The 20,374-nt window shown below is 40.8% G+C and overlaps 1 protein-coding gene across 1 annotated transcript in view; it reads right to left on the bottom strand.

Annotated features, from left to right (window-relative positions):
* B3GLCT (beta 3-glucosyltransferase) overlaps positions 1-20,374 on the bottom strand; it is a 121,590-nt gene that overhangs the window by 37,418 nt on the left and 63,798 nt on the right. Inside the window, exons 9-12 of the mRNA XM_030308872.2 lie at positions 16,338-16,457; positions 14,575-14,644; positions 7,870-7,983; positions 5,864-5,963 (exon numbers count right to left, since the gene is read on the bottom strand). Coding sequence (XP_030164732.1) covers positions 5,864-5,963; positions 7,870-7,983; positions 14,575-14,644; positions 16,338-16,457 — 404 coding nt within the window. The remainder of the gene's footprint in view (positions 1-5,863; positions 5,964-7,869; positions 7,984-14,574; positions 14,645-16,337; positions 16,458-20,374) is intronic.

Genomic DNA, 20,374 nt, shown 5'->3' with positions numbered 1-20,374 from the left:
AGTTGGGTCAGACCAGGGATTTGCCAGAGATGCAGTAGCACTGAGCTACAGGGCTCTCTCCCTGTATCGTCCCCTGGGAAGCTGTTGGTGGGTGGGGCCCACAGTCAGACCATTTGTCTGTCCCCAGGCCACTGCTGGGACCACAGTAGAACTGGTGTGTTTTTATCTGACCCTCTCCCAGGGGCAGGAGTCACCTTGGAGTGGTGCCGGCCCCCACTGGGGCTGCTCGCACACTTCCAGGCTTGTGGCACCACTCTGGATGGGCTTGCCGTGGGCTGGGTGGAGGGGGTGCGTCTACACTGCTAGCAAGGTCTACTCCAGTTTGCTATGGGAGGAGACCTGGTGCTGTTTTGGAGAACTCCTGCCAAGGCCTGGTTGGAGGGACAGTCTGCAGAAAAGCACAGGGCTGGCAGATGGTTAGCAAACTACACAGTGTTAGCACTGTGCTGGTTTCTGCACACGTCCATGGGTCTAGGCTGGTGGGGTGGGGGGCGGGGAGGGATAGGGTGGCTGCCAACTCTTTTGTTCTTAGAGAAGTCTCCTAAAGATCCCTGCCCCTCCAGCACACATCCTGAGATTAATAAATCTCTCTCTCCCAGGTGTTTTTCACACTGCTGCTTCTATGCTGTATCTCAGTGGGGCTGCTATGCTGTCTCTTAAGGGTGGGGACTCGGTGTCCTATGAATAGCCCTCCAGCCCTCCCAGGGCTGAGCCTCTGAAATTTAAAGGTCCAGGTGTTAAGCCCCATTGACTGTAAAGACAGGCGATGTTGATCCCTTCTAGTCTTCAAAGCTAAGTGTTCTGGGGATTCATCTTCCCAGTGCAGCTAGTTTCATACTGGGGTGCCCAGGGTGGGGTCTGTTCCTCTCCCTTCTCCATGCTTGCAGTGGCCCTCCCATGGACAGCCCCATTGGTCAGCTTGGGTCCTGACTGCATCTCTGCCCTTCCTACCATTTTTGTTGTGGCCTCTCTATGTTTAGCTGTGAAGATTCTGTTCTGTCAGCCGTTGGGTCCTTTTCTGGGTTATTTACATTGACGTGGGTGGTATCTAGGTGTATCCATGCGACAAGGTGAGCTGAGGGTCCTATGTCATCCGCACATCTTACGCTTTTTCATTGCTATTTCCAAGAGTCTCCGGGCAGACGCTTTAACACCAGCAAATATCCTGGTCCTCATTAAAATGTACCCATAGTTCAGCGTCAATTAATGATTATTACTTTAATCTTTACTATGATGGTTACAAAGTGATGGCTTTTCCCACCCCATCACGACCTCCACATTTACCAGTCACAACTCTTCATTATCCTGCAAGCAACAGCCCACCTGCTAGGGATGGAATTGTGCCCACACCAAATTTGTATGTTGAAGCCAGAGCCCCCAGTGTGGTTATATTTGGAAATGGGGCCTCTAAGGAGGTAAAGTGAAATAAAGTCCTAAGGGTAGGGCTCTGATCCAATAGAATTAATGTCCTTGTAAGAAGAGACGCTGGAGAGCTCTCTCTCCGTGGAGCACAAAGAAGAGGTCATGTGAGGACACAGAGACCCAAGAGAAGAGGCCTCAGACACCTACCTTGCCAGTATCTCGATCTTGAACCCTCCCCGCATCCACAACTGTGAGAAATAGATTTCTATTGTTTTAAGCTACCCAGCCTATGGTATTCTGTTATGGTGCCCACTCTAAGATACCACCTTTCTCCCCCATTTATTTTTACCTATTTACCTATTTTCTATTTCTTATAGGCATGAACTCATGGATTCCTAATTTTAATGGTTCATAATTTTTTATTGTCCTTAATTATATGATGCTTATCCAAAATTTGGCCAATGGGAAACCACTCTAGCCTGCTTCTTTGTCCTCCTAAAACGCACTTTTCTTTTTATACCAGAAAGTAAGGGCGGGGGGTGAAGAATGTTCCAAATGTTCTTGCCCCAGCATTAGAATCCACACTTTCTCTGGGAAGGCCTGGTTCCTTTCAGTGGGGCAGCCGGCACCACAGTGCTCCCTAGTTGGTCAGTGCTACTGGGATATCTGCTTCTAGTCTTCTTTTCTAGAAAGAACTAGGAAGCTCACATGTACACATACACATACTTTAGAAATCATGGGTCTGACAAAACTTATGAGTTGTGAGAAATGTCTCCACTTCCAATCTCCTCTCATAGACCTCCTGACCTGCCTGATTCCATATCCATATTTTCTTTCTTGCACAATTTCCTTCTTGCACAACCCTAGGTTCCAACACCATTTGCTCAATCCTCCAGTGTACCTAAAATAACTGCAGAATTGCTTTACCACACCACCACAAAAATCAGACTAACTGCAAATTCAGGATTTGTCTGCCATTCCTCACCTCTTCCCACACGTGAGTAAGGTACACTTATAAATATGGTCTTCCACTGTTACTTGCATCAGTTATAGTTTTCCTTCAGTGGGATTATGTTTTCATTCGAAACACAGTCGGGTCCATTTGTTTCAGCTTGCTCTCCGTCCTTACTGACTTTAATCCTGTCCTTACTGATTTATTTTCAAATTAGTAAAATATGAGCATGCTTTCCCAGTCAACTAAATTAAAAGATAAATTCAGTAGGGTCATACCCTCCCCCACTCCATCTATCCTCTTCTTCCACCCAGTCCTTTTAGAAACCAACCTCATGGTTCAACCGTCCCTCATTTTGTTTATGGAAAGATAAGGGGACACAGGCATGTTTATTTCCCCTTTGTTCCTAAATATATTCTTGTGCACTTTGATTTCCAGGTGATAGATACCATTAAATGAGAAAAGCATTCAATACAATTTTTTCAAAGAAACAAAATTCTCATTCATTAATTTGGTCTTTTTCTCTACCTCATCATTTCCACATGTATCTTTCTTATTTCCCTCCATATGCTTTTTTGGGTTGGCTTTTTTATTTTCTAGTTTTTTTTTGAGTTGGGAATTGAATTTTTTTAATTCTCATTGGCTTGGCAATTCTTTATCCATCCCTTTTAGACTTTTGAAGGACTGTTTTATGTATGTCTTTTCTATAAAAGTATAGAGTTGGGGTTTGTTTTATGAACCAATCTGAAAGTTCTTAGGCGAGTTAAACCCATTCACATTTAGTGACACAACTCATAATATTTGGTCTCTACACTGAAATTACTTTGGGTTTGAATTATACATATACTATTTACTGTGTTTTACTTTTTGCTTTAAAAAATATTCTTGGTGTTGGAAGTTTTCCCCCCATTATCTTGTGTTTAACTTTTTATGCCTATTGTGTTTTTCCTATTTAATAGTATTAAGATCTGTCAGTTTTACACGGTATCCTTTGAATCCCATCTACTAGCTATACAATAAGCCATGATCTTATCCTACCTTCCTTTTTCTTTCCATTTTTTTAAAGTTACATACTTTCTACTTTGTCAAAACATACTATATTTATATACCATTCCCCTACCTATATACCTATTCCCCAACCCTGTTTTAACTTTACAGTTATATATATGAAATATTCACCATCAGTCCTCTTGCCCAAATTTCATCTCTCTTGTCTGCATGAAGTTCTTTCTCTAATACATTCCCCACGAAGGATGCATGTGCACACTACTCATTTAGTTGGTGGACATTAAGAAATTTCCTACTGATACTGAAGAGCATCTTAGCTGCATATAAAACTTATGATTCACCATTTTTTTGAGTTTAACATGTTCCTCTACTGTTTCTGATGCCAGTCTTACTTTCTTGCTCTTTCATCATTTTGTCACAAGACTCAGAGGACGTTATCAAAATCTACTGGATTTGTCCAGCTATGGGAAGAGGTTGATGATCCCAGGTCAATTTTCCGTGGCACCTACCAGGTAGGCCCTTTTAATATATACATTAAGGTCCGCTTTTATTTCTGGTAATTTAAGTGTTATTTCTAGGTTTTATTTTCTTCAATCAGGAACTCCAATTATACAGGTGTTGGACTTCAGTACGTGTTCATTTTAACCACTTTTTTTCTCACCCTTTTAACTAACAGACCCCATTTTCATTTTCTAGAATGCTTTCCTAGTTTTTATCCATGTCTCTTGTTAAATTCTCATTTGAATTTGTTTACTTCTGGAAGTTTTGGTCATAACTTCAGAGATGAATTTGCCTTTTTCTTTCTTTCCTGAGTCTAAAATTCTAGTTTTGCTTTTTCCCTTTCTTGTCCTCTTCTTTTTTTTTTTTTTTTTTTTTTTTTTTAGTTTTTGAATTTTTGACCTCTCAGTCTTATAATTATTCAGCTTCATGACTTAGGAGAAGCCAGAAGAGTTCATGCAACTGAGGATGATTTGAGAGTCTCGCAAGGAAAAGGTGACAAGCTCAAACTAAAACACGTTTAAGACCTCACTAGGCAATTAGATATTATTGCTGGTAAAGATGAACAAAAAAAGAAACTCTAAATGAACATGTGGCAAAACGTGACTGTACTGAGGACCGATGACACAAGTGAAGTAGAGATTTAACAAATGCTACACACGACGTTACTGAAAGAGTCCATTCTTGGAGGTGATTGTGCTCCATTTGGACACTCACAGTAGTGTCTGGGGTTCACTGATCTGGAATCAGTGTCTGGATCAGTTGGTTTATAGTTTTCATCAAATTTGAAAATCTTTCTTTAAATATTTGTCAGATGCCCCTACTGGGGACTCCAAATTGCATACATACAAAGCCACCTGAAATTGTCCCACACTGCAGTGATGTTCTGTTCACTGGTTTTAAATTACTTCTCTTTGTGTTTCCTTTGGACAGTTACTATCACAATATTCACAAGTTCACCGATACGTTCTTCTCCAAGTTCTAATTTGCTGTTAATCTTATCCAATGGATTTTTCACCTCAGACAAAGTAGTTTTCACCTCTAGAAGTTCAGTTTGGTTATACCTTCCATGTCCCTTTTTGAATAAATGTAAGAGTTACTAAGCTGCAACTAACAGAACTTGTAGTTATAAATAACTAGTTAATGCTGTCATTTCTGGGGTAATTTCAATCAACTGATTTTTCTCATCATGGGTACGTTTTCCTGCTGCTTTCCGTGTCTGGAAACTTTTGATTGAATGCCAAGCATTGTGATTCCTTGTTGGGTGATGGATATTTTGGTACTTCTCTAAATCTTGAGCTTTGTTCTTGGATGCAGACTAGTCACCTGGAAACAGTTTGGTCTTTTAAGATCTCTTAGGCAGGACTGAAGCAGTACTTAGCTATTTCCCACTATTAAAGCAAGATACTTCTATATCTAGCTACTCTACCCAACACCCTATGAGTCCAGGTTCTCCCAGTCTGGCTGGTAGAAATAGGTACCCTACTCAGCCCTGTGTGAGTGTTGGGCACCATCCCCTCTCATCATCTTGGCTGGTTCTCTCCCCAGCGTCCAGTAGTTTCCTCACATGTATGCACTGATCAATACTCAACTGAATATCTGAGGGGAGCCCCCACAGATCTCCAGTGTTCTTTCTGTGCAGCTCTCCCTCTCCAGTACCCTGTCCTGCAAGCTAATGGGTCTCGGTCACCCCAGGCTCTCAGCATCATCTCTTTAACTCAAGGAGTTGGCTACGTTCCAACGGGGTTCCCTTCCCTCAGCAGCTATTTACATTCTCTTAAGGCAGTTAGCTGGGGCTGTCATAGAACTTACTTCATACATTTCATATGGCTCATGGGTTACTGTCCTTTGTTGCCTAATGTCCAGGGTCTTAAAAACCCTCGTTTCATATATTTTGTCCTTTTTGGGGCATTGTTTCAAACGTGAGGGTAAATCTAGTCCCTGTTACTCCATCTTGGCCAGAAGCAGAAGTACCCATCCTAGCTTCTGAATATGAATATATGTAGAATATAAAGCCACCCTAGGCTGATGAGGGCTCCTTACCTTATTAACGTGTCATCATCCACAATGACTAACCATGCTATTTTGTCATGGCTGTGATTCAAAAATCTTTCCAAAATGGCAAATGTCTTTCCACAATGACCTAGGAAAGGCAAAGAGAGAACTTACAATGTAATATTTTCTTTAAAATACACATAGAACTCATTTTAAACATGGTTATAGTTTCAAGGTTTTAAAAGTAAAAGCTTAACTGCTGACATACACAGGAATAATCAGAAACTTAAAAAACTAGCTTTCTGTAATTTGCATAGGCCTCGTGAACCAATGTGGGAGCTTTAGAGATCATGAAGTCTAAGCCATGTACTTCACACACGGGAAATCAGGGGACCCAGAGACGGGAATAACACAAGGTCACTGAGCTGGTTGGAGGCGGGGCCAGTTATCTCCACTCCAGACAAAGTTGTAAGCCTCATGGAAAGTATAAAGCTTGGCACCTTTCCTTAGATGTCCTTATTCTGAAGGAACTTTGAGAACTCCAAGCGTTGCAACTAAAGGGAAACAATGATACAAAAGCAGGCTATTACACCTTCAATCGTTGGCTTTATAAATATTTGCCATATGCTAGATACTGTGGCAGGTTCTGCCCTAAAAGTACAGTGTGGACTAAGTTACAGTTCTTCAGATGCCAACAGACAAACGTCACTGCTTTAATGGAAAATGCTGGGGCCCAAGCTAAGAATAAAATGCTTGGGAAGAGAACTCAAATCAGTAAACAGCCATCTACCCCGGATCGCAACAAAATATTTGGTGACACAAGAGAGAACAAGCTAATGTTAACTAACAGTACACCACTCAATGTGACCTTTGTTTTCATTTTTCTTAGTCGCTTAAGGTATTTTTAACCATTATTTGAAGGCCATCTCTAATTCCTTTTGGAGCAAGGCAAAATAGGAATAGCAATAATAATGTCAGACTAAACACAAAAGAAGAAATCGAATAAGAAATACACGAGTAAGTGAATATTAAAGGCAACCTAAATTGCAATCTAAAAAGCAAGCTTAACCAAAAAAACCTCAGTCTAAAATCATTTTTCCGAAACAAAGCAACAGACAGACTCAGTAATATATGTAACCTTGTCAGAAGAATTGATAACTACAGGAATGGCTTATCTGATTCTACTTTGTGCATTATCAATCAAGGCATTATGAGAGACATGACCATGAAATAATCCAGATAAATTACTCTTTAGAACAAGAAAATCAACTTACTACTTCTTTTTCTACTCCTAAAAGGGTATGGGGGAACCAGAAACTGAAGAAAAGAGTGTGACAGGAACACTAGATAAAAAGTGAGATGAACAAAGAGCATCTGCAGGTAAGGTGGTCAGCTTTCTACTTGCATTTTTTTGAAATAAACAATGTTTTTAATTTGAAGCCAGAATCTGAAGAGAAAAACCGGTGCACTACCAATCATCACTAATTAACATATTAACAAAATACATGAATATCACAGAGCTTACGCCACACATAACCAGTGCAAAACGTGGGTGAACACTACGTGACAATTACACACAAAATGTGAGCTAGACCATAAGCTTCATGAGGACAGAAACCATCGGCTTCGTTCCTATTTTCCCAGCTTCTGGGGCTGGCAAATAGCAGGCATAGAACAATCCTGGCGGGTTAAGCTGCTAAAATCCAACGGGAGAAGCTTTGTGTGGAAAGATGATAAATTAACTGGGGACACTCCATTATGGTCACAATGAATTATGAAGGTATAAAAAAAAATCTGTTAAATAATCCTAATTGTCATGTGCTCCGTCCTATTGATATGGCCCAACAACTTCCAACCTTTCTTAGTGCTTATAAAGCAGCTCTTAATCTGAGAGAACTGGTCCATATCCCTGGGCAAAGACGTTGGGAGGGAAGGAAGTGAAACTTACGTAAGGCAAAAATCATAGTAATTCTAAGATATTTCATTTTCATCCTAATTTACTCTCTTTCCAGAATGGACATTCTGAATAAGAGTAGTGAGAATTAAGGACTCACCTCTATCTGTATTAGGAATCCCCAGATCTACCGTAGGAATAGAACTTTCTGCGTGATCACTGTAGTATTCAATGAGACTTGCCTGTCCTGCCCAGGTCTGCTTTACAATGGGGACTGAAATGAGAGGAGTGACAGTCACTGGCACAGTTACATAAGGAAGCTTAGAATCTCAGAAGGGAAGCATTACCACCTATAAAGGAAGAGAACCATTATTTGTTGTTCTTCAGGTATTCTAACGTGCTTGCTTTTCCCACCCTGAGAAATATCAGGTTGTTTGTCAAGGGCAGCAGGTGGATAGAACCCTCTTCTTGAGACATTTTTAGTGTACCTTAGAGCCCAATACTTCTCACTCCTGGTGACTCCACATTTCTCATGTCCATGTAATGATACATTTTCTAGTCTGATAATACTGTTGTGTTTAATTTTCCTCTTTTCCCCATAGGCTATTTCATTTACTATTCACAACTGGATTTTTAAAATGCTTCTCAGAGGGGTGAGGAATAAAATTACCTCTACGGGACGGGAATATTCTTTGTTTCTGGCTGAGATGCAAAGCTCTCTCCCTTACAATGAGGGTAGGGGGCTTCTCAAACTACACCCTAAGAGAACCACGCAATCCTATGGAGGGCACGGCCCTACCACTGAGAGTCACTGCACTGAATAGCCAACAGGCTTGTGTTGCACTTTTGAAAAGTGCGGAAGAAGTAATATTGAGAACCACTACTGTATTTTTGACCTCTATCATTAACAGATGAATTTCTAATAAAATTTGAAAAAGAACACAGAAAACTTTCCAGGTTGTCTGTAATTCAGAGCTAACTTTAATCATCTCCTGTCTCCACCCTTGATGGAATTCTGCCTAATTATGTGACATTAATTCACTTGGCCCAATATGTAAGTATTTTCTTAGATACTTGTTTTTTAGTTACTGGCTGTGCATCTTTAAATTTTGAGAAGAGGTTTCTGTTTTTTAATAGAAAAAAAATCATCATATCTAGATTTTAAACCCTGGTAATTTATTAAGACTCTCCACCGCAAAGAATTTAAATCTTCAGGTCAGCATTTTGAGACTTTTATCAGATCATTTCTCTTTTTCCTTTTTCCCAGCCCAAATAAAAATGTACGCAAAAACTCCCAACGCACTGCCAAATCTAAGTGTCTGGCTGTGCGTGTCAACAAACTCAAAGTCAGACAGCCGTTGTATATAAAATACCAAAGCACGCCATTTTATTCATTATTCGCCAGCTTTTAAGAAAGACCTATGAATTCTGGACATTTGTTATAATCTCTAAATTACCTATTGCAACCCACTAAATAACTTTTAGATCTTAAAATGTAATTCTTCTGCAATCAGAAAGGCAGAGATTTGCTCCTGTCAAAACAGACAACGATGCATAAATAATAGATAACATAATAATAGAGAAGATGCATCATAATAGATGCGGCTGCTTGGGTGGAGGGGGGCGGGTAGAAAACAATCCTCTTCCGTTCTACTTTCAAGTTCCAGCACAATAAGAATCTTCACCTTGGCACTGCAGTGGCAGTTTGCTTTGCATGTCACAAGCAGAGGACTTACCCCGGAAAAGGGCTCCCTGCAGCTTGCAGCCGCTAAATGTTCACGCTTGGGTAAAATGTCCTCCCTTGCATGACTCTGGAAGAAGCTGTGAGGAGAGGTCAAGAATGTTCCTCAGTCCCCAGCACTCAGTGCTGCAAGCTGTGCAAAGTCTGCGTTCACGGTCCTCAGCCTTTAGCCCTCAGCTCCTGTCTGCTCGAGTAGCTTTATTAAACAGCACAGGTCTTTCTTCTTGGCTGATTTAAATGCTACTCAAATCAAGAGCGAGTCCTTTGCTGCACCTAACTACCTGCTTTCAGGTTTTGTTAGAAACTGCTGAAACAGAAATTTCACTGAAGGTAAGAATTACCTCACTCTCCAACACCTAGCACGGTGGCCGGGATGTAGCAGGTGCTCGATAAATAGTTGAATGAGGACTGAATTTTGTAGAAGTTCCAACAAAAGGCTTGGGGCCACTTGCGGAACTAGTGTTAAAGGAAGGCTGCACTCAAAAAGGCAAGCCATCATTTGGCTCGAGACTGTTGCCACCATTTTAACATAGTAAGGTGTTACGGTTCTGTTATCCCTAAAGCATTCAACAATTGTTATCGCCTGTCCCCTGATCATTATAACTCCTGAGGCATTTGTCGTATCTGGCAGCTGTAAAGAATTTAAAACTAAGGCTAAGTCTCCTGCAACCGCAGGTAAAGCCTTTATTTTCAACTGGGGGTGATTCCAAATTACCTAAAACTTCTAAAATACTGCTCTATTCTAAAATATTGGGCATTGTTTGAATTCTAAGTTGAATTTGTTCTATTTATAAGATATTCTATTTTGAGGTGCTATATCCCTAAAGATACTGAACTTAGAGAAAATAGTTGAATATAGTCACGTGATCCATCATCTCGTTTTCGATACAGAGAAGCCTGCTTTCTACCACCTAATAAAACGCTAGTGAATGCCTCTTTCAAGAAGGTTTGCCACAAGATAACTTAAAATTGGAGCAAAGTAAAACTTTACTATTAAAAAAAAACCCCACTGCACAGATGGCATAAATCTTCCACATGGCTTTACAGACTCGAAGCAGGAGGAGATGTGTCTCGCTACGAGGCACAGAACACACATTTTTACCCCCGGTGAATTTACTTGCAAAACTCCGATTCCAAGTGAAAAATGAACGAGACCCTGAAACCCCGTGCGAAAACTACCACACAATCAAACGTGAAGGACTCCTGATTTTAGGAAATCTGCTAGTTTCAACGGACAAATGGACCTTTCTTCTCTGTATGCACGTCCATGACAAGACCCTGACTGCTCCTCTCTCCTCAGGGGAGGGCTAGAGACACACACCCCAAGGGTGTGTTATCATTCTTGCTTTGAAAGATGAGGTATACGCAGAACTGAGAAGCAAGCCTCGCGGCTGCTCTCAAACAACAACATCTAAAACAGCCCGGAACCTCGCTATCTGTTCAACAGCCAGGGGGAGAGCCGGGGGAGGGCAGCACCTGACTCCCGTCCTCTCTTTAATAATTAATCGAATCACACCATTCGGCTTGGCGTAGCCTTCTGTCTGGCTGCATTTTAATTCAAGCCTCGTGTTTTAAACGAGCAGAGCCTACCGCAGTACCCGGAAGCCTCTCTACTCGAAACGGCCAGCTACCATACGCTCCTTTCGATAAGTTTGTTCAGACTCGCCTCTTCTAGACAAGATGACTGCAGTAAAGATAATAGGGTGGGTGGCTGTTTTGTGTTTCCCGGTCTGAAAGGAAAAAAGTTTATTTTGAGGTGCTCACGAAGCTGTGAAAAGGAACTAAAGGCTGAGCAAACAGCAATTTTACCTCTTTAATCAGAGGAGGCTGCAGGAGGAGAGCATCTCACGACCCGCCACCTGATGAACAAACCAGTGGCTGCCACGAGACACTCAAGACACGCAGAGGAACGGCAGGGCCAAATGGTGCAAAGAAAGTTCTTTGCGTTTTCTGACAGCTCACGTCACCCAGTGGAAACACACATAACCCAAGAGGAAGTGAACAAGCAGAATATTAAAACTCCAGAGACCTTTTCCTTGCTTAAACATAATTTTACAGGCTATGCCTAATTTGCTTTATATAATACTTTTAAAGTTTCTTTCAAACCCCACTAACTGCGTGCGTCTCAAGAGTGTGTTGCTATTTCGATGGTGTCAATATGTATTTCTTTCTTAAGCCAAAAGATAGGATATATTTTTTGCTGTGTCCTAAGAATGCTTTATTTCATTTAAATCAAAATCCAGGCACAAAGCAGTTACATAAACGTTGGTTTCACTGTTAGGCCAAAAAGGTACAAGATGTAAAATAATTTCTTTTTAATTTTGGGACTTGCCTTTATTATCCATTCTCCATTGAGAATATAAAAAATGAGTTCAGTGTATATTTCCCTTGCCTTGACTGCAGCCTTGAAGAGAAAGTTCCATCCCTCATCCTGGATGTGGCCAACATTATAAGGAGCTGGGGTGGGGGGCATCGCTAGGGTCTGCTGCATCCAGGGGCAGGGCACCCACGTCACTAACAGTATAGCCGACTCTCGGTTTTCCAAAGATAAATATACAGTCTTATCTTTGTTTTTCTTCCCCTTGTCGTTTGGCCTTTGTAACTTCACTGTTCCTACCACAAAGTGCACAGGGAAAGAAAAAAGAAAAAACCCACCCCAGTCTCTATATTCTGCTTTACTGTAGACTCTCATTCCTGTCCAAGCAGCTTGGTTTATCTTTTAGATCATCTGTGGATTTCAGTTCCTGGCTATCCCCATTGCTCCTGAAAATAAAAAGCCTACTTTCCCACCTTCTGGCCAAGTCAAAAATGACCTTGAGCCTAGCAGAATGTCAAAATGAATATCAAATACTATTTATCAAGTGTTAAGACTGTAATACATCCAAGGAGATTACACTATAGCTGTGCTGTGGCAGAAAGAATTTGGGATTTGGAGCCAGAAAACCCGAGTCCCAGCTCTCCTACTCAATAGTCTACGAGAACGTGGGCCAGTTGCGTCTTGTCCCACACTCTGATTTCTCTACGGTATCAAAGGAATAACAACATTAATTACCACATCATGTGGAATTGTCAGTATGAACGCAGACGATAGAATGTACGTAAAAAACGTCAGAAAATGCAGAAGAGGTCAGCAGAAGCAGTTACTATGGTGTTCTCAATGTAACTAATACGATTACTGCATAATTCTCTGGACCCACTGGTGGCTAGACTAGCCGCCCAAAAGGAGGAAAGGAGCCCCGTGGCCTAGCAGGCTCGCTTCCATCAAGCAATATGGACATCAAAGTCCCTAGCATCTTGCTGCCTTAGACCACCTTTTCAAACAAACATCCAAGTTTAAAGATGGCTTGCCACGGAAAGCCAACTGTGAAAGCCTCGTGCTACCTTTTAAGTCTCAGGCTGCAGTGTCCTCGGATCCAAATTCATAGCAGCCAATCAACGCATCCAGCTTTAGGAGGTTTGGTTTCAACGCTCCTAACAGGCTTTGAAGACTTGTCATTTTTAAAGACCTTTGACTTAAATTCAAACATAAAAGCGTTTGACGGAGATCTGAAAAGATGACCTCAAGCTTATGCCAACAAGAAGGCAATAAACTAGATCATTCAAAACTATTAAGTTAGCAAACTTTTTTTTTTTTCATTTCTGTAGAATATGAAAACTACAACAGGGATGGTCCCTAATTTTACTGCTTTACTGTCCGTTGAAAAATGTCTCAAAAGAGACTATGCCACCGTCCTTAACATCAATATTATGAAAGCAGTCACTACTCCCAAGTGCAGCTTCAAGATCAAATAATATCAATTTGAACATTTCTGCTGGCTTAAAAAAAATAAACAAAGCAGTCGCCTCATTCATTTCCTTTGATAATTTTTTGTAAGATATGTCAAAAATTGTCCCCAAAAGCCCTTCCTGATTTTCAAAAAGGAAAAAGGGTATTAAATCTAGGTTAAATTTGTGAATCATGAAAATGTTGACACTATGTTGATTTTTAATAGCCTTTAGGACTCCTTGCATAATGAGTGCATATATTAGGCTGATTTAATAGGACCTGGCACTTTATGTGGCTATTTTAGGTAAAGATGAATGTTTATAGTTGTGTACTTTTAAGAAACTGTTCATCATAACCAGATTTTAATTAATGTCAATATCTTAAACAATACTTGAATTCCAAATAATAATATTCTTCTATTTGGGAAATGTTCCCCTTTAAAACATAATTTGTAAGAATCATATTATCAAATAAATTATATAAATGAACTTCCCCCATAGCTCTAATCCCATGAAAACGACAGCTGGTTTAGAAATCTCTTCTACATAAATATCACACTCTTCATGAAATCGACAGTCTTTTCATGGAAAAAAAATTAAAATATATGCTAAAATTAGAAAATGCAAAAGACTGTCTAATTTTCAATTTCAGAAAAGTGCAGCTTGAAATAAGGCGAAAAAAGAAAAAAATTATGTCTACTTATATTTAGGGTGGGCTTTTTCTTTTACATTATCACCATAACTTAGTAGAATTCTGTAATGACACCAAAAACTTGAATAAAAACAACATTCGTCTGCATGCCAAGATTTCCTTAAGAAGGGACCACTGTGTATAAGCCACCTGCTGTCTTTTCCGTAACATAATCTTCTCGTGAGCACATACGTATCTTACTTTGAAAGTTCCAATGTGTGCATCCAACAGAAATGTAAAAAGAAGGATTAGTCTCCAAGAAAACATCCTTCACTGGCATTCTCTCACCTTGAAGTCCCCTCTAACATTCTTCGTACAGTTCAGAGACGGAGCATGGACAAAATAGGACGTTATTCTGCAAAATGGATTGTTATTCACACATTGTGTCCGAGATTACCACAGCTGAGATTTCCCATTTCCAATTTAAAACACTGCTCTGAGCAGTATTCAGAAGGGCTAGGGACACTCATGTTTCAATACAAAACTATCCTTTCTAATTGATCTTGGTGACTGAAATGGTATGATGAGGAGTACTAATTAAATAACTGCTTTTCACTTCAATATATGTGTTCATTCTCCCTTTCTTGAGTTTGTATCTGGTCTGTACTTTTTTTTAAAGGCAGCTTGGATTTTAAAAGTTCAATAAAAATGAATGACACAAAACCTACTTCTATCACCATGAAATTTCTTGCATGTTTTTACTGCGAAAAATATATCCTCTTTCTTCACTGGATGTCCCTAAAAGACAAGAAAACATATATGCACATATGAGTCTATGTTATATGAACATCCACATTCACACCCATGTCAGATATCACATGCTATGGAGGTGAAATTCACCGACGTCAAGGGTATCAAACCTGTTTCCAGGGTTCAGTTTTAGGGAAAAACAGGAACTGTAGTTGAGCTGACAAGGCCTCTGACGTCAGCCAGACCTGGGCCCAAATCCCAGACTGCCCTATACACACTGTGTCACCCAGACAACAGTCTTCAGCTCTCAACTCAGTCGGCTCATTTAGAAAATGGTCAGAATAGCTACCAGTCAAGCTGCTTTTATTACTCCATTTATTAAGCACATTATAGCTGCCCAATAAATGTTAGTCACCTTCCCTTTCCTCTTCCCAGCTGGTGAAGATTTTGACAAAGGGAGAGAAGCAGGAGGATGTGTTAGTGTAAAATAGGAGCTGACTCCCTTCTGTGGGCTGGTCTTACTTTGATGTTGGAAGTATTTTTATGGGCCCTGTATTATCCACCCAAGTCTAGGCTACAGCAACATCCTGTCCTCTGCCAAAGGCAGGACTACTTCAAACACTTGCGGGGGGGGGGGGGGGCGGGGAGGGCAATAACAGAGCCCTGAGCTGGCCCAGCCCAAGCTGACCACTCAAATGAAAGGGAGCACACAGGCAGACTGTGGCCAGCCTACACTCAAGGCCAGGGACGGCTTCGTGGGGGTCTTCTGAGCCCTTTATTAGCTCTCTTAGGCCTTTAATAATATTCAGTCATGACTCAAACATCATTTGAGGGTTTAGAGTGACATCTAAGCACAGCTTTGGCATGTCACTCAAGGCACTAGGAGGCTGACCCCACCAAATTACCTAAAAGAGCATTAAAGAACAAGCAAACATCATGTCTACAAAGATAGGCTTTCCCCCTCAGGGACTGAACAAACATTACAGATTCTTCCCCATTACTGCGGAGTGTGTGTGTGTGTGTGTATGTGTGTGTGTATACCTATAAGTCATCTTTGAAAATGTAACACACAGACTTCCATATGACTGACTTGGGAAGAACAGACAACAATGGAGGATGATGCATATATTTTCCTTTATGAGGAAGAATTCAACAACCTAGTGAATTTCAGGGGTCTTCAGGCTCATCCTGGGGACTGAACCAAGGGTATGTCCATAACAAGTCAGTTCATTCTGAAAGTTCTCAACAGTCTCAGGTGAGATCAAATCAAGGTCTCCAGCCGAGAGGAGATGGGCTTGAGGAAAAGGCTTAGGTATTAACAGGAAATGTTTGAAATCACCCTTCTAGGAATATTCTAGTAGATATTCCAGTAGACACATGCTGTATCATCAAGAGAAATGACTCCAGGCGCACTAACTCTAAAGAGCTGTGGCAGGCAGTTCTGCACAAAGGCTCCGGAATGAGTCTGTGCAGTCACAGTTCCCACTCCCGCTCCCCAAGACGCCCTGTGTGACCTTGAACAAGTACTTCTCAGTACGTTTCTCTTCTCGTGCGTAAAACAGGGTAACAACAGTGCTTACCTTATAGGGCTGTTATTAGTAGAAACATGATATGTAGTTTTTACCTGGCACATGACAAATGTTGGGGTTTTTTCAATATACAGGTAAAGTGCTAGACAACATCACGCACAGCATGTAGATTTTCCTTTGATATGCAAGAAAGTCTTTCTTCTATTACTTACGCAAAGTGGTAGGAAAGAATGGAACGTGGTAGCACAGTAGGCATTCACAGCATCTGTACAAAACTCGGGCACCGAAGTAAGGGGACGCCCATCCCCTTTGTCCCAGATGTAGAGGGCAATCTGTCAGGACAGGAGACAGCAATGAATGAAGGAACTCAGCCAACACCACGACTGTTAGCACGAAATCTCTCAAGGGAAAGCAGACCACCTCTTCTACAGAGCATTCAGACTGAACCATATCAATCTGTCAATATTCAACAGATTTATTTTTTTTACTTATAAAAATAGTAATCTCAGGTGGGCCAATCTAATCTTTTTTTTTTTTTTAACATTTATTTATTTTTGAGACAGAGACAGAGCTTGAACGGGGGAGGGGCAGAGAGAGAGGGAGACACAGAATCGGAAGCAGGCTCCAGGCTCTGAGCCATCAGCCCAGAGCCCGACGCGGGGCTCGAACTCACGGACCATGAGATCGTGACCTGGGCTGAAGTCGGACGCTTAACCAACTGAGCCACCCAGGTGCCCCCAATCTAATCTTTTATTGACAGGAATCCATACTCTGACCACCAAACAATTCCAAAGTCGTCATAAGCAACTGCAGGGAAGTTATTTTAGGGTCTGTCAAATACTGCCGTGAAAGATGAAAGAAAATATAACTGGGAGTCTGTTTTTCTACAGTGTGGTAATTATATACCTTGACTAACCAACTTGTTGAAAACATCTAAAACTGTTGGATAAGATATCTTCAAAATGATTTTAAATGGATTGCTAAATTGCCACCAAAGTATGGAACTTGTGAGGACAAACATGCAAAAGGAAGAGCCTGGGGATAAGGACAAGAAGGGTAATTTTCCTCAGTAGGTAGAGGACTCTGGTGATGCTGTTTCTGGTAGGAGTTAAAAAAATAAAGACTATGATGCAGCTAAGGTGGGAGGTATCTGAGAGCAAACCCCACTAGAAAGCTAGATGGAGGGGAAAAACCATTTCCAGATCTCCTTTGAGATCCTGTCAGTGTGGGCCAAAACACTTCAAACAGTAATTTACAGCGGTCAGTAGAACCCTCTAGCAGCAGGAAAAGCAAATGCAAATCATTCCCGGGGAACCCACACCCTTAATGTAGGACTCCAAGGATTACCACAGATACGGTTCCAAGCAAGACTGCTCAGAGGAAAATCATAAAAAGCACAAAGACATGAGCTGATGACCCAGAGCCAGGAGACAAACCTTAATCAGACCAAAAAGACTGCAGGTCTTGGAATTATCAAACATAGATTACAAAATTACTGTGTTGAATATATTTTCATAAAGAAGTAAAAACTTTCACACGTCAGCAAAAAGTGTATTTAACGATCATATAAAATAAGCAAATTTGAAAAAGAAAGGACTAAAACTTTTAAAAATAAAAAAACAATTGAAATGAAAAATGTAATGGTTAGGATAAGTAGTATATTAAACACAGGTGAATAAAAAAATTAGGGAATTAGGGGCACCTGGGTGGCTCAGTAAGTTAAGCATAGGCCTTTGGCTCAGGTCATGACCTCGCGGCTCGTGGGTTCGAACTTGGCATCTGGCTCTGTGCTGACGGTGCAGAGCCTGCTTGGGATTCTCTGTTTCTCTCCTCTCTGCCCCTACCCTGCTTGTGCTCTCTCTCTCTCAAAATAAATTTAAACAAATTAAGGAACTAAAAGATGAAGGTCCCCAAATTATCTGAAATAGCACAGCAGAAACAGGGCGGGGGGGGGGGGGGGAACATAAGACAAAAGTTCAGAGAGCTAGCCCAGATCCAGGAGGCGATAGCAGACAGAATGGGGATAAGAACATACTTGAAAAGACAATGGCTATGAATCTCCAAAATTACGTAAGGGTCAAAGAATCCCAAGCGAGATTTTTTTTTTTTTAAGTCTACATCTAGACATCTCATAGTGAAACTGCAGAACGTCAAAGACAAAGAAACAATCTTAAAAGCAGGCAGAGACAAAGGCAGATTACCTACAAAGAAGCCACATGAGACTGATGTTTATTTCCCACATCAATTGCCAAGGCAATAACAGAAAAGCCAGAACACAGTGCAGTGACCCCACTGTGATGAGAGAAAACGACAGACAACCTACGAGGGTAAACACAAGGTAACTATGTTTCAAGAACAAAGCTGACATAAATGTTTCGTTCATTTGTTGTTAAGTAGGCTTCAAACCCAGCGTGGAGCCCAACGCAGGGCTTGAACACACAACCCTGGGATCAAGACCTGAGCTGAGATCAAGAGTCAGATGCCAACTGAACCGCCCAGGTGCCCCAATGGAAGTGTTTTTAAGGGAAAAAAATGAGAATTTATGACCTCACTATTAGAAATTCTGAAGGACATGCCTCAGCAAGAATAAAAATGATCCCAGCAAATACATAATTAAGCTCATACAAATGTTAACTATGCAAAGATAATATTTGAGGGGTTAAAAAGATGCTAAGCAACAAAAAGTATATAAATCGTGAGGGGGATAATCAGAGTTCAATTATTCTAAGTCCCCTGAATTTTTTTTTAGGTGATCAACTAGCCATTATTAAGAATGCATGTTAAAATATTTAAATGAAGGTACAGTAAGGCAAGGTAAGTACCAGTAAGGTACAGATACAGAGACTGAACTTCCAAAATAGCAGAGAAGGACAAAATGGGAAAAGAAACAACAAAAAAAAGACATTTTAATTTTTTTAATGTTTATTTTTGAGAGAGAGAGCGAGCGAGAGCACAAGCAAGTGAAGGGCAGGGAGCGGGGGGGGCACAGAGGATCTGAAGCAGGCTCTGTGCTGACAGCATTGAGCCTGATGCGGGGTTCGAACTCATGAACTGTGAGAACGTGACCTGAAGTCGGAAACAACTGACTGAGCCAGCCAGGTGCCCCAGAAAGTAAGGAAGTTTTTAAAATGAGCCAGATAAAATGAGGGGCAAGGGATAAAACGAAGTGTTGGGAATCAATTCAAATATAATGGTAATCATGTTCACTGTAAAGGTAAATTTGCTACCTGATTTAAAGACAAAGACTGGCAAACTGGAAGAGAGAAAAAAAAAAGATATGTCCTTTTTAAGAAAAAGACCTCTATGCTGAGCATAGAGCCTGCTTGACATTCTCTCTCTCTCCCTCTGCCCCTTTTCAGCTCACATGTGCACATGCTCTGTCTCTGTCAATCAATCAATAAGGACATAAAGGGGCTGTAAGAAAAAGATGAGAGAATTATGAACCACACACCAAAAGAAAGCTGGTAAGGAAATATTCATAACATTAAATACACATTTAATTCACATTAGGGCAAAGAGCATCACAAGAGATAAAGGTAAATTCGTAAGAAGACATAATGATTGTAAGCCTGTATGCATTCAGTTAACAGACTCTCAGAGTATAAAAGGCAAAAGCTGGCAGTTACAAGAGGAGACACTGGCGAATCCACCATTATTATGGAAGATTTTCTCATTCCGCCCTTAATAAATGACAGATCAAGCAGAGAAAAGTAGAAAGAAGGAAAGGAGGAAGGAAGATTAAACCTACTTCTCCTTTAATCTAATAAAGAGAATATTACACCCCCCCAAATTATAGCATATACACCATTTACTTCACTTATGAAAAGGAAACATGAACTAGGCCATAAAGCAAACCTAAAAATATTTCTATAGACCACAACAATACCACGTTAGAGATCAGTAACAAGACGCAATAACAACACACACTGATATGTTGGGTCACAATGAACAATGTATTTTTTAAAGTGGGTCACAGTCAAAAAAAAAAATAGTTAAAGGGCTTCTGCCCTAGAGAAACACCTGCAGAGGACTGTCCTAACACACATCCAAAATGCTCATAGAAGTAATGATTATAGTAGCAGAAAAGTCATGGCAATCCAGAAGCCCACCACCAGGAGAATGGATAAGTAAACTGATACAGTCACAGGAGAGACTACTGCAGGCAGTGAAAATAAGTTCAGTAGGGCTGCACGCAGCAACACGGATGAGTTTCAAGTCAGAACAATACTCACGGTGCAATTCTGTTTAC

This window comes from Lynx canadensis, chromosome A1, assembly GCF_007474595.2.
Source record: "Lynx canadensis isolate LIC74 chromosome A1, mLynCan4.pri.v2, whole genome shotgun sequence".
In the NCBI taxonomy this organism is placed as follows: Eukaryota; Metazoa; Chordata; class Mammalia; order Carnivora; family Felidae; genus Lynx; species Lynx canadensis.
Note: the sequence above shows the minus strand (reverse complement) of the source record. Positions and strands in the feature narration are given on the sequence as shown.